This window comes from Amblyomma americanum, chromosome 8, assembly GCF_052857255.1.
Source record: "Amblyomma americanum isolate KBUSLIRL-KWMA chromosome 8, ASM5285725v1, whole genome shotgun sequence".
NCBI classification, from domain to species: domain Eukaryota; kingdom Metazoa; phylum Arthropoda; class Arachnida; order Ixodida; family Ixodidae; genus Amblyomma; species Amblyomma americanum.
Genome location: NC_135504.1, coordinates 9,796,506 through 9,819,691, shown reverse-complemented (window position 1 = coordinate 9,819,691; position 23,186 = coordinate 9,796,506). Strand labels below are relative to the sequence as shown.

At 46.7% G+C, this 23,186-nt stretch overlaps 2 protein-coding genes across 3 annotated transcripts in view; one reads left to right on the top strand and one right to left on the bottom strand.

Annotated features, from left to right (window-relative positions):
* The first annotated feature begins 10,268 nt into the window (after positions 1-10,268).
* Slimp (Seryl-tRNA synthetase-like insect mitochondrial protein) lies at positions 10,269-11,942 on the top strand. Its single transcript, XM_077633811.1, has one exon. It carries the CDS (start codon positions 10,429-10,431, stop codon positions 11,848-11,850), a length of 1,422 nt encoding a protein of 473 aa, XP_077489937.1. The 5' UTR covers positions 10,269-10,428; the 3' UTR covers positions 11,851-11,942.
* Rcd1 (Reduction in Cnn dots 1) overlaps positions 11,918-23,186 on the bottom strand; it is a 26,935-nt gene continuing 15,666 nt past the window's right edge. Inside the window, exons 12-13 of one of the 2 annotated variants that reach the window (XM_077633807.1) lie at positions 16,470-16,590; positions 11,918-13,085 (exon numbers count right to left, since the gene is read on the bottom strand). In XM_077633807.1, the coding sequence (XP_077489933.1) occupies positions 11,983-13,085; positions 16,470-16,590 (1,224 nt within the window). In that variant the 3' untranslated portion in view covers positions 11,918-11,982. The remainder of the gene's footprint in view (positions 13,086-16,469; positions 16,591-23,186) is intronic. The other variant, XM_077633808.1, reaches the window with a different exon arrangement.

The following is a 23,186-nucleotide window of genomic DNA, read 5'->3' as shown; positions in this document are numbered from 1 at the left end:
ACGGCTGACTCCAAAATGTTTTCTCGTAGTGCAGTGTCTAAGAGCCTTTTCTTCCGTTCCACAAACTCACTCTTTCTTTGCTGCTTTCATGGACTTGAACTCAGTCGCGCACTCTTGGAGCGCCTTCTTCACCTCCATAGCCACTTTTGCCTTTTCCTCGCTTCCGAGTGCTTCCGTCAGCTTTTTCTCAATGTCATCCTCTGATACGGTGCCTTCGCTCTCCTTGTGGGCCTTCATCATAGTCGCAATCATTTTCGACAGTTCTTCGCCCGTGAGGCGGTCGTTATTGACTTCCTTGGCCTTCTGGCACTTGTCGTAACCCCGCATGGCAAACTTACTCCTGATGCACTTTTCGAACGCCTTGAGGAAATTCTTGGCCGCCTCCTTGTCCTTGATGTCCTCTGCTCCGTCCACCTTCTCGGCTGTCATGTCCCTGCCCTTGAGTTCCTTAATCGCTTCTTTTGCTCCCTTCTCCTTGAACATCTGGCGCATCTCTTTGCGGACTTGCTTGTTTATTTCCAGGGCTTTCTCCCTGTCCTCCTCGCTCACCGAAGAGCTCGCCGTGGCCTCCTGGAGGCAGGCATCCTTGTTCTCGGAGCTCATCTTCCCGCAGAAGGCGCAGGGCGCCGCAAGCAGTAACAGAAAGGTCGTCGTCAGGGCCTGGGAAGCCATTGCAGCAGCCAGGTGCGGGACGAACTTGGCGTAGACGCAAAGAGCACCTCAGTAGCACTGACCGCAGGTGCGCCGTGGATCCGGCCTTTAGTACGAGGGACGGCCAAGGTCGCCTTCGCGGCCGCTCTCACACCTCCCACGCGATGGCCTGTGCACACACTGCGCGCAGTTGTCACTTCGTACCTATTCAATTGACGCCTATGCGTGAGCGCAGGCTGCCAGCTGGACAAGCTCGCGAGTCCGGTTGCCGGCTTTCTGCGTAAAACTGCTGGTCGGAACAAAACAACATAGACGTCTATTGCTTGTGACTACTTTATTCGTCCAGTTGCATGTTAAAGCCGGTGAGGGCCCGCATTTTACCGTAGTTAGAGTGTTTGGCCCTCCTAGTTAATTGCCTCGTTTATCTCACCGCTGATCTTCTTGTCTCAGTTTTACCCGCATATCTGGCCAACCTAATATTGCGCTTTCGGTATGCATACCTTGCAGTTCTGGACAAAATCGTTTTTCAACTGGGAATAATTTATGAACGCCGTTTTTTTTCATACCATTGCAAGATTTCACTATAATAATCAATATATCCGCAGCTCTCCCCTTGGCAGGCTTGCATTTTTTTTTTGCTAATAACGTTTCCCTTGGTTTTTTATGGCAGTCTTAAATACTCGATCCGAGCGACGCAAAAACTTTAAAGGAAATATTTTGCTAGGCCTCGGAAGGATGAACTATTACCTTCAATATTTCCATAGCAGTACCTCACAATATTTTAGCATTCAAAATTTTTGCCCAAGATCGCTAGACTTGTCAACATTGTCACCATCAACAGAGTTGTGTCCTTACCAGGGCCAAGCCCATTGCCTAGGCCAGCAACACCTAATTATTCTCCTTATCCCCAGCTATAGCTGGAGATAAAGAGCATAATTAGATGTTGCTGGCCTAAGCAGTGGGCTTGGTCTTGGTAGCTGGGGATAAGGAGAATAATAGATGTTGCTGGCCTAAGCAGTGGGCTTGGTCCTGGTATGGACGCAACTCTGTTGATCGTCCGCATGATTCCAACAAACTTTCAATGCTCGTCACTCCGAATCTTAACCATCCTCGGTTTCGTGTTTCTTCCCTAGGTATCCCCTCTGCCACCCAAAAATGCCACCGTGGTTGTAAGTTCTGCGCGTTGTTGCTGTTGTTGCCTTGGTGACATGGGACATACCAAACGGGCGTTAAATGATCTGCCCGTCGTCATCTTCTTCTTAGTGCGTTAGCATCAGAACGCCCATCAATGCAAAAATGTCCGGCGTTGGCGTTGTCCTGTGAAGCCTCGGTCGTCAGGAGTCAAAGTGGAGAGCTGAAAATCCCCCTCTCCACTTTTATAGGAAAGGGGGTAAGAAGAGGGAAAAGGGAGAGATGTGGGAGATGATGGGCGGCGAGAGGGAAATTTCAGTTTTCAGTGAACGTAGAATATTGGTCAATATAACGTTGCATTATACCGATATAGGCCAACTTCAGTTTCTGTTCAGTATCCCTTTAATGTTACATGTTACACTGGAACGTTATTTTAGTCTTAAAAATTAACAAATAACGTGGTAACTTTGCATAAAACATTAACATGCAATGTAAGCATTGTTCTAATACTGCATTCTAAATGTTATTATAACGTTAAAAATCTTCAAATAACGTTGTGCATGCTGTAGCATAAGTATTAGTTTGTTAGCTCTAAATATTTTTCTAATATTGCTTTCTGAATGTTATTATAATGTTTAAATAATAACTATAAAACGATCTTACCAATGTATATTTCAAGCTGTGTGTCCCTTAACTTTTCCCACTGTTCTTAAAGTCCAGATGTTCTCCATCAACAGTACTTTGTAATAAATCTTATAGATTGTGCCTGCTATACAAGGTATGTACAGCCACATTATTTGGTTAGAAATCAAATTTGCTCATTACCCATTCACCACTATCACTCATGACAGGCCGTTCAATATTGGATAACCTTGTCTGCATGACATCCGTTCGGAGGTGAATAATTTACAGGTCTTGATTGCGGGGTATTCTAGAACTCAAGTGTCGCCCTCGTCGTTGGTCCATGCAAAATATTGATTAAGTTGTCCGCCTTCAAAATTTGCGAGCCTGTCGGCTTGGCTCCTTTACAATTTCATAGAAAGTTCCGTTTATGTTGTTCAAATGTTTAATTAAGGTTAAGCCAAGGTTAAACGTTTATTGGTAACATTTCAAAAATTCCAGATAAAAGTACTTTAAGAACAATGTACTAACGTTTGATAAAAACAAAATGCAACATTGTAATAACGTTTCGGTGCTACCTGCAGCTGGAACCTATCACTTTCCCTTCAGTCGCTGGTTGTTTAAATTACACATATTTGTGTGCGTGCGTGTGTGTGTGAATGCAGAGTAGCATGTGACCATCTTCTTTTCATCTATCTCACTGTGCTCGAGCTCATTTTACAGGGAAGCTGTAAACCTCTACCGTCCAAGGAAATTTTCGTGTTGTCGGCCTCGTCAGCAAAAAACGCCAGGCTAAAAGTTAAATGCTACTCCGAGTGAAAAAGTAGCCAACAGCATAGAAATCGTATATCATACTAATCATATAACAGTCGTAATGTAAAAAATTTAAAAAGAACTACAAGGTAAGTTGTTGGGTGAGTTGATTTCTATATTCCATGACTACAGCGCAACGAACGGGACGTAGAAGAAGGACACAGGCAGGGACACAACACAGCGCTGACTCACAACTGAATTTTTTATTAGCTGCCAGCCGGAATAAGCACCCGACTGGCGGCCAGAAATGGAAGGCAATGCACATAAGTCACAAGTATATAAAAAAAAACTCGAAATAAAGCACATGAGTGTCAGCATTCGCAGTCGAGGTAACGTTTTTCTTTTTCTGATAGCGATACGGAGGGTGCGCTTATACAATCTTTTGGGAACTTTGCTATCATGTGTGCTTCTAAAATTTCTCTTGTCAGCGAGTCGCGGTTCCTACCTATCACAACGCACTCGTTGTACAGTGGCTTGCAGGCATCGATGTCATCTTCGTCATCATCATCATCACTTTTGCAGTTTCTGCACTGACTACGTGGCCTACTATGGGGCCACGTGAGACATTATAGTCATGCTCCTTTAATCTTTCGTTGATACATCGGCCGGTTTGGCCACTGTATTGCTTCCTACATTATGGCGGCAACGAGTAGATGACTCCCTCCTGGCAGGGGACAAATTGTTTTGCATGTCTTTTCATGCAACTTTGCATGCAACTTTTCTCTTTTTTCTCATTGTTAATTTTGCTATTGCCATCAGACCTCAACTTTTTCTGCAATTTTTCTGCGACTGAAATCAGAACTTCTGAAGGGTAACCAGCCTGCGTCAAACGGTCTACTTGGTTCTGGAAACTTTGCTTCAACCTGTGCTCACATGATTTCTTTAAAACATTGTCAAAAACTGAATGCACAATTGCTCTTTTCAAGAGCTTCGAATGGGCTGATGAGTATGACAGGATGGGTTTTTGACCACGGGGCTCAAAAGCCCGACATACACGGGATGAAGTGACTTTAAGTGAGAGATCTAAAAACCTGATAAAATCATTAAGTGGTACTTCGTGTGTTAAAATCATCGGTTTCAGGCACTCAGAGAACACTGAAAAAACATGAAGGAACTGCTGCTCGAATTCGAGGTTGTCACATTCTAAAAGCACGGAGAAGTCGTCTAAAAACCTAAAAATGCCACAAACGCGGGACCCTTCGAACCGCTCATTCAATATTTGGTCGCGCAAAGCCAGGAACATGTCACTAAGGATGGGTGCAAGGCATGAACCGATACAGATACCATATTTTTGAATGTAAACATCACCATTCCATTGGACAAAAGTGGACTCTAGATAACAAGATAGCAGTTCGAGAAAGCTGCCTGTGGAAATCCCGCATTCATTATGGAATTCAACGGCGCCATGCTGGTCAGTGAAGTGACTTACATTAGACATAATTTCAGCCTGAGGAATAGTGTAGTATAAAGGTCTGTCAGATCAATAGAAAATCCCCAAAGTTCTTATTGTAATTGCATTTTAGAAACACAATTACTTCGTCCGAACTTTTCAGCGTGAAAAAGTCGTCAAATGTTAAAACCTTTAGTTTTTCTTGCAAAAATTTTGCGACATCTTTCTGCCATGTTCCAGTTTCAGAAATTAATACATGAAACGGCCACTCCGGCTTGTGGGTTTTTGCTATGAATTACGCGGCTGCTTGAAAACGATTTGTCCCCTGCCAGGAGGGAGTCATCTCCTCTTTGCCGCTATCATGCGGGAAGCAATACATCGGCCAAACCAGCCGATGTATCAACGAAAAATTAAAGGAGCATGACTATAATGTCTCACGTGGCCCCATAGTAGGCCACGTAGTCAAACACTTCAGAAACTGCAAAAGTGATGATGATGATGACGAAGATGACATCGATGCCCGCAAGCCACTGTACAATGAGTGCGTTGTGATAGGTAGGAACCGCGACTCGCTGACAAGGGAAATTTTAGAAGCACACATGATAGCAAAGCTCCCAAAAGATTGTATAAGCGCACCCTCCGTATCGCTATAAGAAAAAAAAAACGATACCTCGACTGAGAATGCTGACACGCATGTGCTTTATTTCGTACTTTTTTATAAATTTGTGACTTGTGTGCATTGCCTTCCATTTCTGGCAGCCAATCGGGTGCTTATTCCGGCTGGCAGCTAATAAATATTTCAGTTGTGAGTCAGCGCTGTGTTGTGTCCCTGCCTGTATCATTCTTCAACGTCCCGTTCGTTGCGCTGTAGTTATGGGATAAAAAAGAACACAAATAAAAAATAAAAACACTATAAATAATATTTAAAAGATATATAAACAGAAATAAAAATTTGAAAATAACAAACATATGAATGGTAAATCCCCTTTGAAATCAGGGATACAGCATACAGCTCAGTACTCGCTTTCATTAAGAAAATCCACAAAACAAGCGTCAGAACCACAAGATGGATGTTAAGGCGCGTGTGAACGATGGGAACACCGTTTCACCAATGCAACTCAACCCAACCACCATTCATGGTTCATGCACTGATTTAACCTTAGCAAAGAATATCTCTACAGTTAGAACTGAAAATCTCAGTGTATATCATACTGATCATAAAGCACTCGTGAATGTTGCTGTGAAGTAATAAAGGGTAACATAAGTACATTTCACTTCTCTCTGGTTTGACTCTTTGTAGAGCCACGTGTGTGAATTTTGAAGTGACATCGCAGTGGGTAATCGGGAGTCGTTTCACAGCTTCGCTGTACAACCACCTTCACAGCGTGGATATGAGCCACAATCTTTTTATTTCTTTGTGTACCTCCACGCGCCTTCATTGTGTACCTCGATCTCCCACGGAACACGTGGACAAATACGTTGCTCTCCTCCTCACTCATCGGAGCGCCCTTCGCTGCTGCGCCGTTAACTGACACACAGCTGCCAACTAAGTTTACAGCGCCCTCACCATTGCGCGGAACATCGGCACTGCTGGCTATAGTTGCGTGACCAGCGCCAAGCACGCGAACAAGTATCAACGTCCAGCCTTCGAAGCCTACTTGCGAGTGCAATGCTTTGGACCGCGGCCCTAACCACACAGTATAGTTGTGGACAGTTTACTTGCGTCAGTAAACGAGCGAATGGGTGGAAGACAACCCGCGTGTTTAGTCTGAGCCCCTCGTCTTCGAATGGGGGACTTTTCGCGAGCTAAGGTAATCGCCGGCGGCTGGACAATCCCGCCTGTACTGTAGGGCAGAATAACAAGACAAAAAAAACCATCCCTCGTGTTATCGTCCTTGTGGTCTGTGTCGCCATTGTTTTGTAACTTTTTTGTGCATTGCCTTTATTGTGAAGGCTCGGCGGGCACCCAGCTGAGTGTCCTGGAACTTCCAAAAGGCCGTCATTTGTTCTCCCGGGCACAAAAGGCGTGGCAGCCTCAAGGGCCCTTGAGGCATGCCTGTTGTGTCGTTCTACGTGACCGATGACACTCATCTGTTGCTTATGTTTAAAGACACATTTTCTTTACCGCATTTTTACTTGCCAATGCAATAGACGGCATGCATTCTTCCTTAAAGGGTCCCTGAAAAGGGTTCGGATTTATAGGGTTTATAGCGTCCCAAAGCTACTCAAGATATGAGGGACGCCGTAGTGCAGGGCTGCAGATAATTTCGACCACCTGCGGTTTGTTAACGTGCACTGACATCGCACAGTAACGAGCTTTTAGCATTTCGCGTCCACCGAAATGACACCACCGCGAACAGGATCAAATCCGCTTCTTTCGGGCCAACAGCCGAGCACGATAACCACTGAGCCATTGCGATGAGGCAGGTCCCTGACAAGGGCGTTCAAGCTTGGCTATAAAATACATTATGTAGAGTAAAAGCCACCGAGCGTTCATGCCTCGTGGGAGACCTCGAAAGCGAGCCGATAATTTATAGTAGATTTTTTTTTTAAATTCCCGCTTCCTCCCCGCGCGGCGACCAGCGGTGCCGGGCTTGGGTCATGTAGCGCTAGTTACGTCAGCAGCGGAGGTCTATCGTTGGTTCGCCATGCCAGCTGTTTCAGATGTCACGCAGCTACCATGGTCGTGGCGGCTCCGACTGATCAGGAAGCTCCGCCACCAGGGGAATTCTCGCGCGCGTCGGCAGTCTGCGGGGTAGAGCCGACATTTCAGCGTTCAAAAAAAAAAAGAAAAGAGGAGAGGAAAGGGAAATTAAAATTTTGGCTGCAAATAACTCAGCTTCCACAAAACTACCGCAACTTTATTGAGAACTCCTTTGAGAGGTCGTTAAAGTGTGCCTTAACACTTCTTTTTGGGCGAGTTGGTGCATACTTGATTTGAAGAAAATAGCGCCAGAGCATGCAAAGCAATGGCGTCGCATTGCTTGGAGTCTTCTTTGAAAAAGTCGTGCCCGCATCAGTTGCAGGCTAGCTTCCAGAATCAGGTGAGCCGGTTTTCGGCGGTTGGGTTCCCCTGCTCAGTGTTGACTGCTGTCTGCGAGACCCTTCTAAAAAAACTTAAGCAAAGAACACGAAGAAACTCCGGAGCGGTTCGTTGCAGGTCACAGAAGCCGTTGGTGGTGCCTTACTTGCACAAAACTGCTCACAACTTGAAGAAAGTGGCCAACAGGCATGGGCTGAGTGTCGTTTTTTCCGCCCCCAACAAGCTGAAAAAGCTGTGCCCCCGTATTTGCAGCCCAAGAAAGCGGGTTTGCCAGATAAGGCACGACTCTCCGTCCATCATGTGTTCCGCAGGAGTGGTCTATGCTATCCCCTTAACGTGTGGGAAGACCTATGTTGGCCAGACTGGGCGCTGCATCAACGAGCGCTTGGGGGAACATGCCCGAAATTTATCAGATTTAAAGGATAAATATGCACATTTGGTAGCGCATATTATGGGTTGCGACGGATGCGAGGCACGATTGAGTCAGACTAAGATTCTTGGCAAAAGCACAGATAAGAAGGCACGTGAATGTCTGGAGGCTTTTTACATAAGGATACTTGGCAATAGGTGTGTCAGCACCCCATCTGTTTCACTTTTTTCGTCCGAGTTCGAATTTTTAGATGCCGCCCTTAAATAATCTTTGTTAACTTTTTGTTTTTGTTTTGGTTACCGCTTGCTCATGTGTGTTCGCTGTGATGGTCGCTTAGATTTCTTTACCTTTCCTGCCCTCCTCCTTCTTCTTTTTTCAGTGAAACGTCGCCATATAAAGGCGCTGCCTGGTTTCAATAAATTTAGCGCTTTGTATCTCGTCTTTGTCTTTTCGTGGTTTGCATGCTCTGGCGCTAAAGTGTGCCTATATGAAAGATTTTAAGCCTGAACAGAAGGCTGTGTAACAAGGGTGTTCGGTTGTCCTACTTGTTGGATTTTACTGCCACTATAATGTCACTCTGCGAGAACGCCAGTCTTCGTGGTGGAAGCCTCCGCGTTGGTATGTCCACCCACCCACTGCCACCCTCGATCTACCTCCCCACCCCAGCCTCACCCTCCATAGGCGCCATTCCCGACGCAACTCTACCCTTAATAAGCACCTCCCGCCATCAACCCACCTACTGCCACTCACCACATGGCCTCCACCCAGAAGCCCATGCAGCAGCGGAACAAAAGAGCGGTGAAATAAAAAGACGCAGTGAACAAGTCAGCCACCCTCCAGCGTTAAAAAGGGGAACATGCATTAGATGGGCTCGAAACACTGACGCGACCCAACACGAGACAAGTGCACAGGCACAGCGCTGAGTCAGCGCCGTGTCTGTGCACTTGTCTCGTGTTTTGTCCCGTCACAGTGTTTCGAGCACTCCAACGCGCAAACATACAGAAGTGCGGCGCCAACTTACGTGATCGTCATTGTAAAGTATATCATTACCCCGACACACACATTCGGCATGTTGTATGTTGCACTAGTTCAGTGCGTGTACGTGGCAGCGTCACGATACTTTGGTGTATAGACTGGTTTAGAAAAGAAACGGGTGCTTAAGTCTTACATAAGGATCCGAAAGACGGAGTGTACTACCGTAGCGTTTTCTTTCGATCGCCATTGTGCTTCACATACTTTCAAATTCAGCGCTGACCATGGCGCTGAGACTTGCTAACTTGGATTGGATTACGATGGATTGGGTTGACGTAAAACAGTTTTGTTGCCGATTGCGTTGATGCGAAACTCTTTCTTCATTCCGACTACATAAACGAATTTCAGTTCCCAGCAATTTTATAACACCACGATCTAGAATCAGCTTAACCCGTCTCACTGTGGTGTTATTGATGAATGATGTACAGCTACCACTGAAATTCAGGTCGCCATTGAGGATCACTCACTGCTTGAACACGCTAAACCGATTGAGTTGGTGTTGAACCAGTGATGAAAAATGCGTTGGACTGACGCTCAAACTAGAACCGCTAGAACACTGTAGTTAAACGCCCGAGTGGCACCGTCGTGGTTGGGGCCTGGCGGCTCATACGCCCAGCAGCATCGGCTTCACGGGCGTGCACTTCCTAATTTCTGCTGTTCTGCAGCATTAATGGTTGCAGTACAACTGCTAACAAATTCTGCGGCCTTTCTTTTTCTCAAGAGTAGAAACTTGGGCGAGTCGGTAACGGTGATCCATGGTATGTGAGTTTAGTGCAAATCGGGACAAGGGACAAAGGAAGCACATTTCGCTCTTCTTTTTCTCCTCGTTCGAATAACTTTTTTTATCATTTAGTTCTGCTTTTCGCTGTTATTGATTCATGGTCCGACACAGCACACACAGCCGTCGCGCAGAAAACGAATTTATTCTTCATTTAAGCAAATGTCAGTTTAAACATTGCTCTTCGTACCGTGAAGACAGTGGACTTGGCACCGCGAGCCTTTCCGATTTCGAAACCGAAAGTTAGTACTGCGTCACCACATGTAAGACAGTCACAAAAAAATTATTGTAATAACTGCGTGAAACTCGATGGGGAAGAGAGAGAGAAAAAAAAATACAGGTAGGGCATCAACCACGCCGCAGAGGAAGTTTCGAACTTTTTTTTTTTTCTGAACTAGATGGCTGGTTTCTCTTGGCGCATGCGCAGAAAGCAGAGCAACTGGTGAAGCAGCGTGGTTGATCGTAGCGTGCTTGTGGTGTGCGTTTGGTCAACGGTGTGTTTTGTGCTTGTGACGGCGTGTTGGTTGAACCAAGTGTCTGTGCTGTGCCTCCTTGGTTTGTGTTAATCGCGAAGATGTGTGCGTTTTGAAAGGGAGAACATGCCGACGGTGCTCGTCACGAATTACCGGTGCCGTGTCCGGCAACTGACGCGGCTCGTTGCTAGGTGCAGCACCCTGCAACAGTGGTATTCCTGCCCGCACGTTCAACCTAATAGAACGTTAACAGACATGCGGACATCGTCACTGTACATTCGCGGTAAGGAAGCGAGAAACAGGCGAGCGCTTCTGCTACCGTACATAGAAATAGACAAAATTGTTAACGACTTGCCAGCCCTGCAAAAGACTTTGCAGTTAAGGAAAATCGATTTGGACATTTCGTCGTTAAGCGAGAAGCTTCCTTCGTTAAGAATAGTCAAGAACGAGCTCAAAAGGGTTCAAATGGAGATCATGCAGATAACGCGAACGTTGACCAACTATTGGAAAGCGAGCAACGAGAATCCGGGACTGCAGAGCGAATCGGAACTCAAGGCGGACCTCCAAGCCCACTACACGACTGAGCGAGAGGTGAAGCAGTCCATGTACGCCAAGGAAGAGGAAATCATTCCGATAGTCCTGCGACTGCCCAATTTTGTCCGATCGCCAAGTGATGCGGTCGTGTCGATGTGCGTGGAGTACGGCGACCGTACCAAGCTTCCATTCCCTGCCGCGTCGCACGTTGACGTGGGCGGCGCGGACATTATACTACGGCACGAGCCACGACTGTGCTACTTAAAGGGTGCACCTGCACTCCTGCACCTGCAGCTGTGCAGGTTTTTCAGCGAACGGCTACCGACTTTGGAGAGCACGCCACTGAACGGACCGGACTGGGTGGTGGACACGGTGGTGGAGGGCTGCGGCACCCATCCTAACGACCTGGACAGCACCATGGCCATTGAAAGCAAGGAGCACAGCGGAGGCCACCACATGCACTTGGTGGGCTCCTCGGCGCTGGAGTCGTTTGCGGCCTACCTAACCCGACGCCAGCCCAAAGACATCCCTGCCAAGTTCCACACGGTCGGCCGCCGCTACATCGCAACCTGCGACGCACTTCTCCCGGGTCTTTTCTCGCTCGCACAATCAACCAAGGCGGCAGCATTCATGGCCTGCCGCCGCGAAGAACTAATGCCTGCTTTTGAGAAGTTGTTGACGGCCGTGAAGTGCTGGTACCAGGAACTGGAACTGCCCTTTCGCCTCGTTCTGGACGAACCACCAGAACTTGACTTCATCGAGAGCCTACGCGTGGCCATCGAGGTTTGGTCACCCGCGCAGAACAGGTACATACCGTGTGGCTTCCTCAGCTTACATGACGACTTCGTGAGCAGGCGCCTCATTATGGTGTCTGGAGCCAAGGTGACTGACGCAGAGTTTCTGCATACTGGTTATGCATGCGTTGCAAACATCCATGCTCTGGTGGCATGTATCATGGAAAACACTCAGCAAGAGAAGAAAGGATTTACCTTCCCAGCAGCCGTTACTAAATAAAGCAAATTCTTTTGCTTCTTGAGGATGAACTGCAGAAAAATGCACGCACAACATAAAGGAACCAAAATAAAGTTTCGTCTTTTCATGTTTAATGTCGTACTCAATCTATACACATCGGGTTTTATGCATTAATTAGATATCGTAAAAGCGTGGCATTCGAACTTTCCTTGTTCTCGTTCCTGCTGCCATTGATGGCAATGAGGTTCTGTGCCAATTCGTTGCACCCCTTCCCGCCTGCGACAAGCCTGAGTGCTCTCCAGTTGTGGCCTGTAACATGCTGATGCCCAACATCTGTTCATCATAAGCATCCGCAGTTCCTTGATGTGTGGACGACGCTTCTGCAAGCATCTCCAATGCAGTAGAAGACTCCCCGCCTGAAGACTCTGGCATTTCCTCGTCTTCGTCAAGGTCCATGGTGGTTCCAGTGTGAAGACCGGAGTGACCAACAGGTGGCTCTGTTTGTGCCGGTGCCACAACCATTGAAAGGGCGCTGCTGGCTGGCAACACCATCTGGTAGACTGGGTTACTGGTCTCGGACCCTGCAGCTGACCACGCTGCTTGCGGCTCACTTGATTGCAATGCTGCTGGTCGAAGGCTCTTCTGCAGTAGGCTCATCCTGATGCCACTTTCTGCCAAGCTGACAAACCTGCCCTCTTCCTGAGCTGGCAGGGGTGCCACGCTGCCTGTCACCAGCCCAGCGCCCAGTGTAGCAGGATGTGGTTCCCGCAGCATGAGTTCTTCGCTCTCGCCAACAGAGTCGCCTCGAGGCACAGGCGAGCACATGCCCAAATGATCACCACTACCGGAGAAGGCCTTCTGCTGGAAACCGTGCAAGGGTGACGACATGGGCGAAGAGCTGAAGGAGGAGGCCGGGTCGGCTATGAGGGACTGTGACCATAGCGAAGACGTTGGCATCAGGTCGGAACCATCAGTCCCGCTCAACTGGCTGGTCGGCTCTGTGGTCGATGCAGTGTCTTCGCCGAGTGCCGGTACATCGGGCAACGGGGAGGAAAGGCCATGTTCGCTCTGCAGAGGCGATGTCAGCGACTGGCTAGGGCTGGCGGCCGGCCACGTGGTGGTGGGGGGAAGCATGGGAGGGCGCTTGCGCTGCTGCTGCTGCCCTGCCAGCGAGCGGGGCACTTTGCGGGTGGCAAACGTGCCGAAGGTGCGTTTTTCGGCAACTTGCTTCGGTGGTCGCCCGACACGCCGCCCAGAGCCCCGCTTGGTGGTGTGCACTGCAATGACAATGCAAGCAACACAGCTGTACTGCCAGTGCTCATGGCAGCGCCTCATACGGCTATCATCAGCCAGCTGAAAGGATCACAAGCTAAATGACTACGGAAGCCTCTTGAAAACACAGTATTCTTAACTTATCATGCTGGCGGTTCTATGGCAGATTGTTGTGAGCGATGGCACAAGCCTCTTCTACATTGCTGTGAACTGTTTGTTCTAATGGGTTTAAGCACTGAAAAGAGCTCAGCGATTAGCATTTTGTGGTACAAGCTAGTGGGTTAAGTACCCAGCCAAAGTGACATGATTACAATGGGGCCAGAGAAAAAAAAAGCCTGTGTGTTGATAGTTTTGGTACAGTAAAGAATAGCGAGCATTTGAAATTATTCCAGAGCCCCCTGATGTACGTCCCGCGCAACCCACAATGTGGCTTAAAAATAAACATCATCAGTTCAATTGAAGGTGGGCGCACAAAATAGGCAAGGTCTGCCCATTGCCACACATGGCTGTCATTTGGAAATTTTCACAAGCGGCACACGTTAGCAGCACCACAGAAAAATGACAAGTTACAAAGGTTTAACAGTTACGGGGTTTAACATACCAAAGCGACTCTGGCTATGAGGAATGCTGTAGTGGAGTGCTGCAGATAATTTCGACTACCTGCGGTTCTTTAACATATGCTGCCATCGCACAGTACGCGGGCCTCTAGCATTTCGCGTCCACTGAAATGCGACCACTGCAGCCAGGATCAAACCCACATCTTTCGGGTCAGCAGCCAAGTGCCATAACCACCAAGCCACCATGGTGGCTCCAAGTCACAAAGGGGCCAAAGGATTTGAGGACGATGAACATGCATGGTAACACGCAAAGTTTGCTACCCTGACTATGCAAAAGGGCCATGCACCCACAAAATGCTCATGCACAAGAAGAGACCTATAGCGACGACTTTTTGCAACCTGCCAATTATTCGGCACGTTCACTGAGTCATGGGTCACCGGTGGGTCATGTTGTGTATTCCTGCTGTGCAGCATGAATATTCAGTGGTGCTATGAAACCGTGGGACAGCTGAGGTCTTCAAAAATCCAGTGAAAACCACTTTCTAGGTTGCTATTGCCATCTGTTGTCAGTTTTAATAAGTTCACTTAGCCGGAGGCTTGCTGGTGGGACACACCGCACCAAAGATAATCAAAAGGTGGCCCACGAAGCACAGCGACAGGGTGCCGAAAATTGCTGCCACAGTGAATGTGTTAATGTACACCTTGGAGCCTTTGCATGCTTGTACAGTATTCGGAAACCTTGCTAATGCATAGCAAGCAAGAGGAAGAAGTGCATGTAACAGCCGCCAAGAAAAAAAAAGCCTTATTCCACCCACTTGCACTGCACTTATCTACATGACCTGCCAGCTCGGCAAGCACCCCAATAACATGCAGCCACCATGAGCATCCCTTCGCTCGGAACAAAAAAATTTGTAACCACACGCTAGCTCCAAAAATTGTGAGTGAATACAACATACACTAACTCTCTGCTTCTAGCAAAACTAAACAGTATAGGGCTTTTCATGGGACACTATTTGAGGCTGCTATAATTCCAGCCACATCAGACAATCGGCAAGCAGTAGCAGGGCAAGGTCGCACGGCAGGACTCTACCAGCCCATGCATGCACGGTTTGACAAGATGGGCATTCTCTCTTACTGCTTCCTCAAACATCGTCAACTGCTAGGATCGTCTGTTTTCTACTCGCACGTAAAGATGCAAGCGGCTCACAACTCGCCACCGCTGCATGCCTAACACTCTCTGCACAGTGAATGCAACCTTGCCATTAATGCAGAGGAATATCACAAGATAGCGCTGCAGGTACCATCAGGCAAGTGCTGCCGCCACACTCCCACTAACGTATTCAAGGTCTGTACTTTGAAAATGCACAAGAACAGGAGTTGCTGCTGTCCCCCCCACCAATCCATCCAGATCCACACAGTGTTGGACAGCCAAGGGCCACGCGAAACCTTCCAACAAAAAAAAAAGGCCATCTTGGCTCAGGGGCTCTCAAAAGAGCCTTTGCTCTTCATGTAAAAGAAAGACCGCGTCATCTCCACATTCATCACCATCATAACCACTCCCTTTATTTCCCCTTCCCTCACACCTAGGCTTAGCAGCGAATCTCTGAGCCCCACAATCTCTCTCCTCCTCTGCTGGCAATGGGAATCCCAGATACAGAAGCACATGCTTTGTCCCCTATGCTACATTGTGTTGCTAAACCGCAGCAAACAAAAACTGATTTCTTGCACAGCTTTTGATGAACTCTCCTCAACATACATCGAAGCTGCTTGCAGCACCTTCAAGCATTCTAAAAGAAACTGCAAATCTGGCTCCCATAATGCGCTGCTGTTTTCATTTGAGTGGTGTCAAAAAGTGGGCACCTTGCTCCAGCCAGGCCAAACAGTGGTACACCGTAAGCATTGCTACAAATGTCTGGCCTCGGCAATGTTCGACAATGACCATGCAGCACAAATGATGGCGGACATGGCACAACAAACTCTGGCTCCTCCGATCGGGAAACATACAGCAAATTCAAAAGGCTTTGCGTTAAGAAATGAACACCCGGATTGTGCCACAGAAAGCAGGCATCCACACCGAAGGCTTCCACCGATAGGGTGACGAAAGCTAGAGCTAGAGCTTTCGACATTATACACACCAGAATGTCGGGAAAGCTCAGACTCAGCCAAACATGAGCTTTTAAAAAAAGCTGTTGTCGCCGTCGCAGAACTACTGCTCGCATTGTTTTTGCGTATACACAGAAGTGTTTAGGAAGCAAACAAGTGACACCAAGTCTCTTGGTACATTCACTGAACAAATGAACAGGTCTCGCCACAAACAGCAGGGAAAGAGAACACAAAGGACTGACACCAACTACACAACAATCGAGGCTTATTGTCAAGTACATGCTTTTTGTACAGCCCTTGTCAAAGGCATACATGTGACCAGTCTGCTTGATGGCCATGCATTACGGCTAGTTCTGCATTGCCAGCACTATGAACTCCTCGAAGGTGACGGGAGTTCTTGTACTTGCATGCTTCAAACCCCCTCCCCTTCTTTACTGATTTTATTTTTCAAGACTCGCCACACTGCAACTACTTATCACAGACTTTTTCACAAAACAGCCAGTCATTATTAATTGAATTTGTGCTCTTTTTTTTTTTTTTTTTGAGGGGCCGTGCATCTGCATACATGTTGGACAGGAAGAGACAGAAACCAAGGCATGCAAGGTTCTCGAGTACCTTTCGAAAACCGCTGGGGTTTTCCCACAGCTAGAAAGATTTGTGGATCCCTGCTTTCCACATACTATACGTGCACAAACACACACACAGAGGAGCGTAACAAACCGTCATTACCACCGGCAGCAGCGGCGGCCGCTGCAAAGTTGGCTGCCGTTGGGCTTGAGCCAGGGGTGGTGTCCATGCTGCAGCTCCCGCCAGAACCGGCCGGTGGTTGTTGGTAGAAATAAGGCCGACACTGGCGGAGCACACAGAAAGCAGAGACAGTGCACTGTCAGGGCCCCAGACAGAACACAGAGTGGGGAAGAAAGGAGTAGTGAACTACAGAAAGGCAGCCTCCTCCTACTGCACTATCCTGTGGGAGGGACAATCGTGATTTCAGACAGTTTGTCCTTACAGTGAGCAACTTGTGCAACCAGTATTACGGTATTTACTCGCATAATAGATGCACTTTCACTGCAACAGCTGTTAACGGCACAAGACTCGGGATCGACAGCGTTGGCGCAGACGTCCGTACAGCGAGGAGCTATGAGAGAAGAGGAGAACGGGGTAGGGTAGCTGGTATACTATGCTTCTTGTGAGAGGGAACACAGAGGATGAGGGTCTGCAGCTACTACAATGCAGCATGGAGGGAGAGGCTAAGGCACTACAACACAACACAAGAGGGCACTGCACTGACACAGTGTGGAAAGGGTGTGTTGCATCACGAAACGTGAGTTGCATCACGAAACGTGACAGCGGGCTCTTGCATTACCTGGCACAGTAGGCAAGTCTGGCAGTTTCTTGCTTTTTGTGTGTGTCAAAAATTTGTGCTACGATCTGAGAGGCACATTATAACATGCTGAAATTTACTGTAGAAAAGTTAAATTTTCTGTTTTTCATTACTTATATATAGCATTACTTATTTCAATACATTTGTTATGTGAGTGAATACGGTAGTAGTAGTATTAGTAACTGGCAGTTAGTAACACCGTGGCCAATGAGGCTGTAATGCATGAGACACAAGGTAGTACAAGTTAGCTATAGTTAATAAATGTTATGGTCAAAAAGTAAGGCCTTAGAAATAGGCTAAAATCAACCATTCCTCAACAATCCAAAGCAACTGAAGGACGCCAATGACTCTGTTAGAAAGCTAGAGGTTTGTACAAGTGGCTTGTCACCAGATAAAAATGTCAGATGAAACACGACGTGCTCCTAGTAAACCTTGCTGAAGTACTGACACTGTTTCAGCTCGTAAGACAACAGGAAATTATGAAAAGTAAAACAAAGTGCCTCTTCAACCTGTTTGCAGGTAGGTGGGTCCATGTTTCACAGAACAAAGCCCTGTGCCAGGCATGTATGGCCAATTAAAAAGGCCATGCAAGAATAACTTGCTAGAAATGTGTGACCACATAGCCCTGTTTATCATGACTACACAGCCACCCTTCCGACAAGATTACTCGGCACAGCAGGTCATGGAAGAGTCAGTGCCCCAACACAAAGCAGGTGAAGCACGAAGTCGAAAAGGCATCGGTGGAAGGCAACAAGGTGCAGGGCAAGGTGTCACATCCACACTGCTTGTCTCTTCCATTCTAAAAGGCCACTGATAGCAAACCTAAGCTGACTTACATCGATTACCATGATTTAATGACAAAGAGTCTACTTTGAACTACACAGTTTTCACAAGCTAGAAAATGCCAAAAAATGAAATCCAGATATCATCACCACCAGCCATTTCCACTGGCAAACTGCAATGGCGTCAAGTGGTGTCTTTGCAGATCTCCAAGCCCTGACCACGTCTCCAGCCACTTTAAGTCAACAATTATAGAGTTCACAGTGCTCTTTATCATCGCCACGTTTTAATCAAGAGACGGCAAAAAATGCTCAAATTTCTCAGCAATAAATTTGTCTTTCACTGCCCAAAGAGCGGCAACACAGTAGCAACAAGCCAAACTATCAAACTGTGCTAAGAACAATATGAGGACGGAGCTGTTCCCAGTGCTCTCAAACAGAAAATTTGAGCATGCAATTTCACGAATAGTTGTTCTGTTTTGGGCGGCTGGCAGAAACAGTGTATGCTGCATATGCATCTGCATATTTTTAGCTCCACACCAAAAAACACATTTCTCCAACAACCTTGCATCACTCTAAATGCATGCAATGCGCAGGCAGTTGGAGCTGCCATTTAGCTTTTCGCCGCAGCTGTCAGATAAGCAGAGACCAGCAGTCCCCCAACATGCGCACACGCAAGTCTGGCATTGATGGACCCTTCATATGTATTTAAAAGCTCAGTGACATTTCTGGTGCAGTCTGTTCACTCGTAATGTGCAATGCTGCCGCCAAGAAATGTATGGACCTGAATGCACAACCCTCATTTAGCAATTGTGAGTGTAAATAGGTGAACCATCATCAGAAAAACTGCAAGCAAAACAGAGACGTCAGAAACGCCTCAATCAGAGTGTCTTGAGTTGACATGCCATTCAGCTGCAGCTTACACAAAGTGGAAACACTCGTGCAGAAAGTGCAGTTCAGAGACACCAAGAGTGAAAGCTACAGTTGGATACAACTCAAGAACAAAGCGGAAAATGCCCCTCAAAGAAGGCCCCGCGACTGACGACATCAGTCCTAGTGCCATGACAATGGCTCTCTCTGCTGGAGGACCCTCTTCCAGCAGCATTCACTGGTTCATCCTTCGGTTGTATCCGATTACACGTACCCAAGAAAAAAAAAACGGAACACAGACATAATCTCTGTTATTTTATTTAATGGGCTGCACAGTGTGATCATTTGTTTCAGATGTTCAACTGTATTTCATGGAAAGCACTGAGCAAATGCAGCCATATGCCATATAGTCTGACGACAGATGGGATAACCTTCCTATTTTTTTTATTTCTTCCTACAGAGAGGATGAATTTGTAACGCGTGTCTCAAACAAACAAGTTCAATGATTTCTATCAGGGCCATAGCAGCATCGCTTTGACGGTGGCGAAACACAAAAAATGCCCGTGTGATGTTAAGAGTACGTTAAATAACCCCACGCGGTCAAGATTAACCCGGAGCCAACACTACATGGTGTGCCTCACAGCTCACAGTGTTACCCTGGCACATGAAGTCCACTATTCACCACCACGATCACCAACATCATCAACTGGTGTTTGACTAGGAAGTGCTACGATTAAGAAACATTTTTGACATATTTGATCAGCCACCTTATCTTGTAAAGTGGACCTCTTTTGTATCAGACACTGAATGTAAAAGACATTCGCTAATAACAGACAAGTTACATTTGAATTCTGATCAACACTATTGCTTATACTTAGAGTTCCTTGTTTCCGAGTTTTTCTTTCTTTTACCGAATTCAACAGCGAAAAATGGGATCTGTTTGTCAATTTCAGGTATAAATTATGTGATTAAAAAGAAGGTTCCAGAAGTGTAGTTTTTAATTTTATTTTCTTTCAGTGAAAATTATGAACTAGTAGTATTAGCCCTCAATTTTTACAGGATATCGTGCATCTTATTTCTAGCTCATTATTTTCATAAACAATCTAGAAAGTTTACCAAATCAGATGCTTCTTCTCATTCTCAATCATTACAATTACTTTGTTGTGTACCTTTGTCATCGTTATCTGCAGCGCTCATGCATCTGCATTAGACTTACCACCTTTTGTTTGTAGCATACTGCAAATACATTCAGCATCAAAACTGCCATTTTGTAACCACACACTAGCCCTGCAGCAAGACGGTGCAAGTAGTGCTGCTGCAGAAAACTATCCCAATAAAATGCCTGGTCAGAACTTGTGTACTGGCCTCTTGGTTTTAAAACAAGCTTTTCAACTTACCGTAAACACCCGCATATAATACAAGGTTTTTTCCTATTATTAGCGTCCTAAATTTATGCCTCATACTATTTGCGAATCCAAACAAAAATTTTCAAAGTTGTGCTCGAAGTTTTGGTTTCGTTATTGCCGCATGGCTACGGCTTAGCTTTGTTGTTATGCTGGCTGCGGCTTGGCTTCGTTACCCTAGCGCCACGGTCCCACAGTGGCCACGACCGCCACGGTGTCGTTTCTTTGTTGCCGAGTCGTTGAGTGCGCAGCTTGACAGCGAACGTGTAAACCGCACTTCGCGAAGCGCACGTTCTTTATTTTTCCGTAGTGAAGGAGCAAGATGTCGGGGCCACGAAAACGGTACCCGGCTGTTTTCAAGCGAAAAGTGATTTTAGCTGCTGAGATCATCGGCAACAGTGCGGCCTGGAGGCAGTTTGGTGTCGCCGAGGGAAGCCTTCATGGATGACGACGACAGAAGGAAGCCCTTTTTACGTACAACGGGATGCGATGAAGCTTTCGTGACCTGAAGAATGGCACATTGGCCATGAGAAAGACTGGATGAACAAGGGTCTTGTCCTCGACTGGGTAAAGTCCGTGTGGTGTAGGCGGCCAGGTGCACTGTTGTCTTTCCCGTCCATCCTCATGCTGGACGCGTTTCGTTGGCATTTGGCCGACTCTGCGTGACCGGGCAGCTGAAGCGGGCATCACCAGCCACACTGTGCAAATGGATTGTGGACGCGTGGGCGACCATCCCAGAGGAGCTTGTGCGCCGTCCTTTTAAGAAGTGTGGCATATCGAACGCCCTCAATGGCACAGAAGGTGAGTACCTCTGGGATGATTTGGCGGACAAAAAATTGTCCGAAGAAAGCGCTCCTGAAGATGAAAGTGATTGAAGTGCCGGGCCTGACGTCAATAAATGTCTTCTCTGTGCTTTCGTCACTTGTATTATATGCGGGTAAATCTTTTTTTCCCATTTCGTGTCTCTAAAATTTCACCTCGTATTATATTCGGGTTTGTATTATATGCAGGTTTTTACGATACCTTCTGGTTAAGCCACACAACAGCAAGCGTTAAAATATGGTTGAAAATCATCCACATTCGACTGAAAGCACCAGTCAAGAAAAAGTAGGAGACATCTGCTAGTTTCTGTGCTGTGTCTTCAACATTGTGGACTGACAAAGTAGATTTTATTGGCGGCATATTTTCTAACAGTAATTGGGTTCCACATTTTCTTAAGAAGTCTCCTCAAGGTCTATAATTGGGCAAAACCCAAAAACAAAGGGCCCTGCTTATACTAGACACTTTAACTTAATTTGTGACAGTTCTCACCCACTCAGCATCATCACCAGCAATCTCGCTTGCCAACCTCGGCTGTGTCCATGCTCGAGGGAGATGACAAGATGTGATCACTCGTGCGAAGTATATTACAACTACAAAAGAATCTCGATGATATGAATCGAGTCGCAAAAAATATTTTGTATCATCCACAATCCGTATATGTAATCCAAAACGAACCATGTCCGTACGCAGAAATATGCGAAATGAATTTGAATTCACGCAAATTTTTTTTCGGCCGATGAATTTTATCTATGGCTTCGTGGTCACTGTTCACTGGTTGTGGTGCGTACCGCATGACTGAAAACTGTGGCATCAGCACATTCACAGCATTCGTAGCAATGCAAGACACTGTTCAGAGCATTCGAAATTCTGTTCTGTTCATTGTAGACAGTGCATGAACTCCAGCCAGGGAATTTCACGAATTCATGTGATTCCAAAATCTGCATCAATCGTGAGCGTATCATCGAGATTCTACTGTACTCGCTACGAAACATCGACAAGGTCCTCATGAAATGCAGATGCTGAATGAAAAAGGAATTCCAGTTTGTCAGTTGGGGTATGGGCAGCACAAGCACGAGGGTGTTTGCCCACATTAAGAATAGTTGCAATGTGTGGCATGAGGGCATGGTTAGCTTTTCTGCCCACACTGCTCTCATGATCATGAAGCCCAAAACTCGAAAAAAAAAAAAGAAAGGACCGTAAGTTTTTGCGCAAAAAAGATGACACATAGACAAAACGCTCGTACTGTCGTCTTGTCTATGTGTAGCCTTTCTTGTGTAAAAACTTATGGCGAATGAAGAATCTGACCAACTAGCCCGACAACAACTCTTGCTAAAGGGCCGTCAGCCAGTGCTTCGTGCAGCCTGCGAATCATAGCACGCAAACTGAACCCCGTGCGAACCAACAAGCAAGCCTCCCTGCTAGTGAGGCATAATGCACAACACTCGATGCCGCTCTGTAATTTATATGATTCCAGCATCATGCTGACAGCCAACATGATGCAAGGCAGATCCATTTCCCAGAGCAATAATCTAGCTAGAGAAAATATGCAGAAAGAAGTGGGCCTTTAAGCCTCCCTACACTGTGCTAGCTTCAGCCGTGTTGCGCAGAAAGTATGACACGCACTAGTAGACCGCTAAACATGACTCCTTGTAAAACTGTTCAACTTGTACCCTGGAACATTGTGCACATTAGAAGATGTTAATTCTCATTCTAGAGTAGCTGAAAATTGCCCTATTGGAGCTGCTCTTCTGTAGAAGCATTTGCACAGAGTACCAGGCAAAGAGAAAAGCGGCAGAGGTGCACTATAAACGTAAGTCGATTACCTCTACATCCACGGCAATGGAAAAAAAGCATCCACTTTATCCTGGCAAGTGTTTTGTGCCACAACTCAGGGAGAAATGCTTGGTCAATGTTAATATAAGTAGATTTATTATCACCCCTGAATGCACATTTCTGCCATCTTCCGAATGTGCAAGTGTGTGCAGTTATGCTAGCGGCTGTGGCGAGAAATTTCCAATGGAATAAAAATTCAGCACGGATGTCAGTGGCTCATAGCATCAAATAACGCATCATCACCAAGAAACACTTAGTCTACCTGAAGCAAGAAACTGGCTCCCAGACCCGACATACGGATTGCATCATACAGCAGGCAATATATATGCCCTCAGCTGGAAATCGCACAAGGCCA

Bases quoted from the DNA above. Each gene is read 5' to 3' on its own strand.
- Slimp (XM_077633811.1), top strand. From the start codon at position 10,429: ATGCCGACGGTGCTCGTCACGAATTACCGGTGCCGTGTCCGGCAACTG.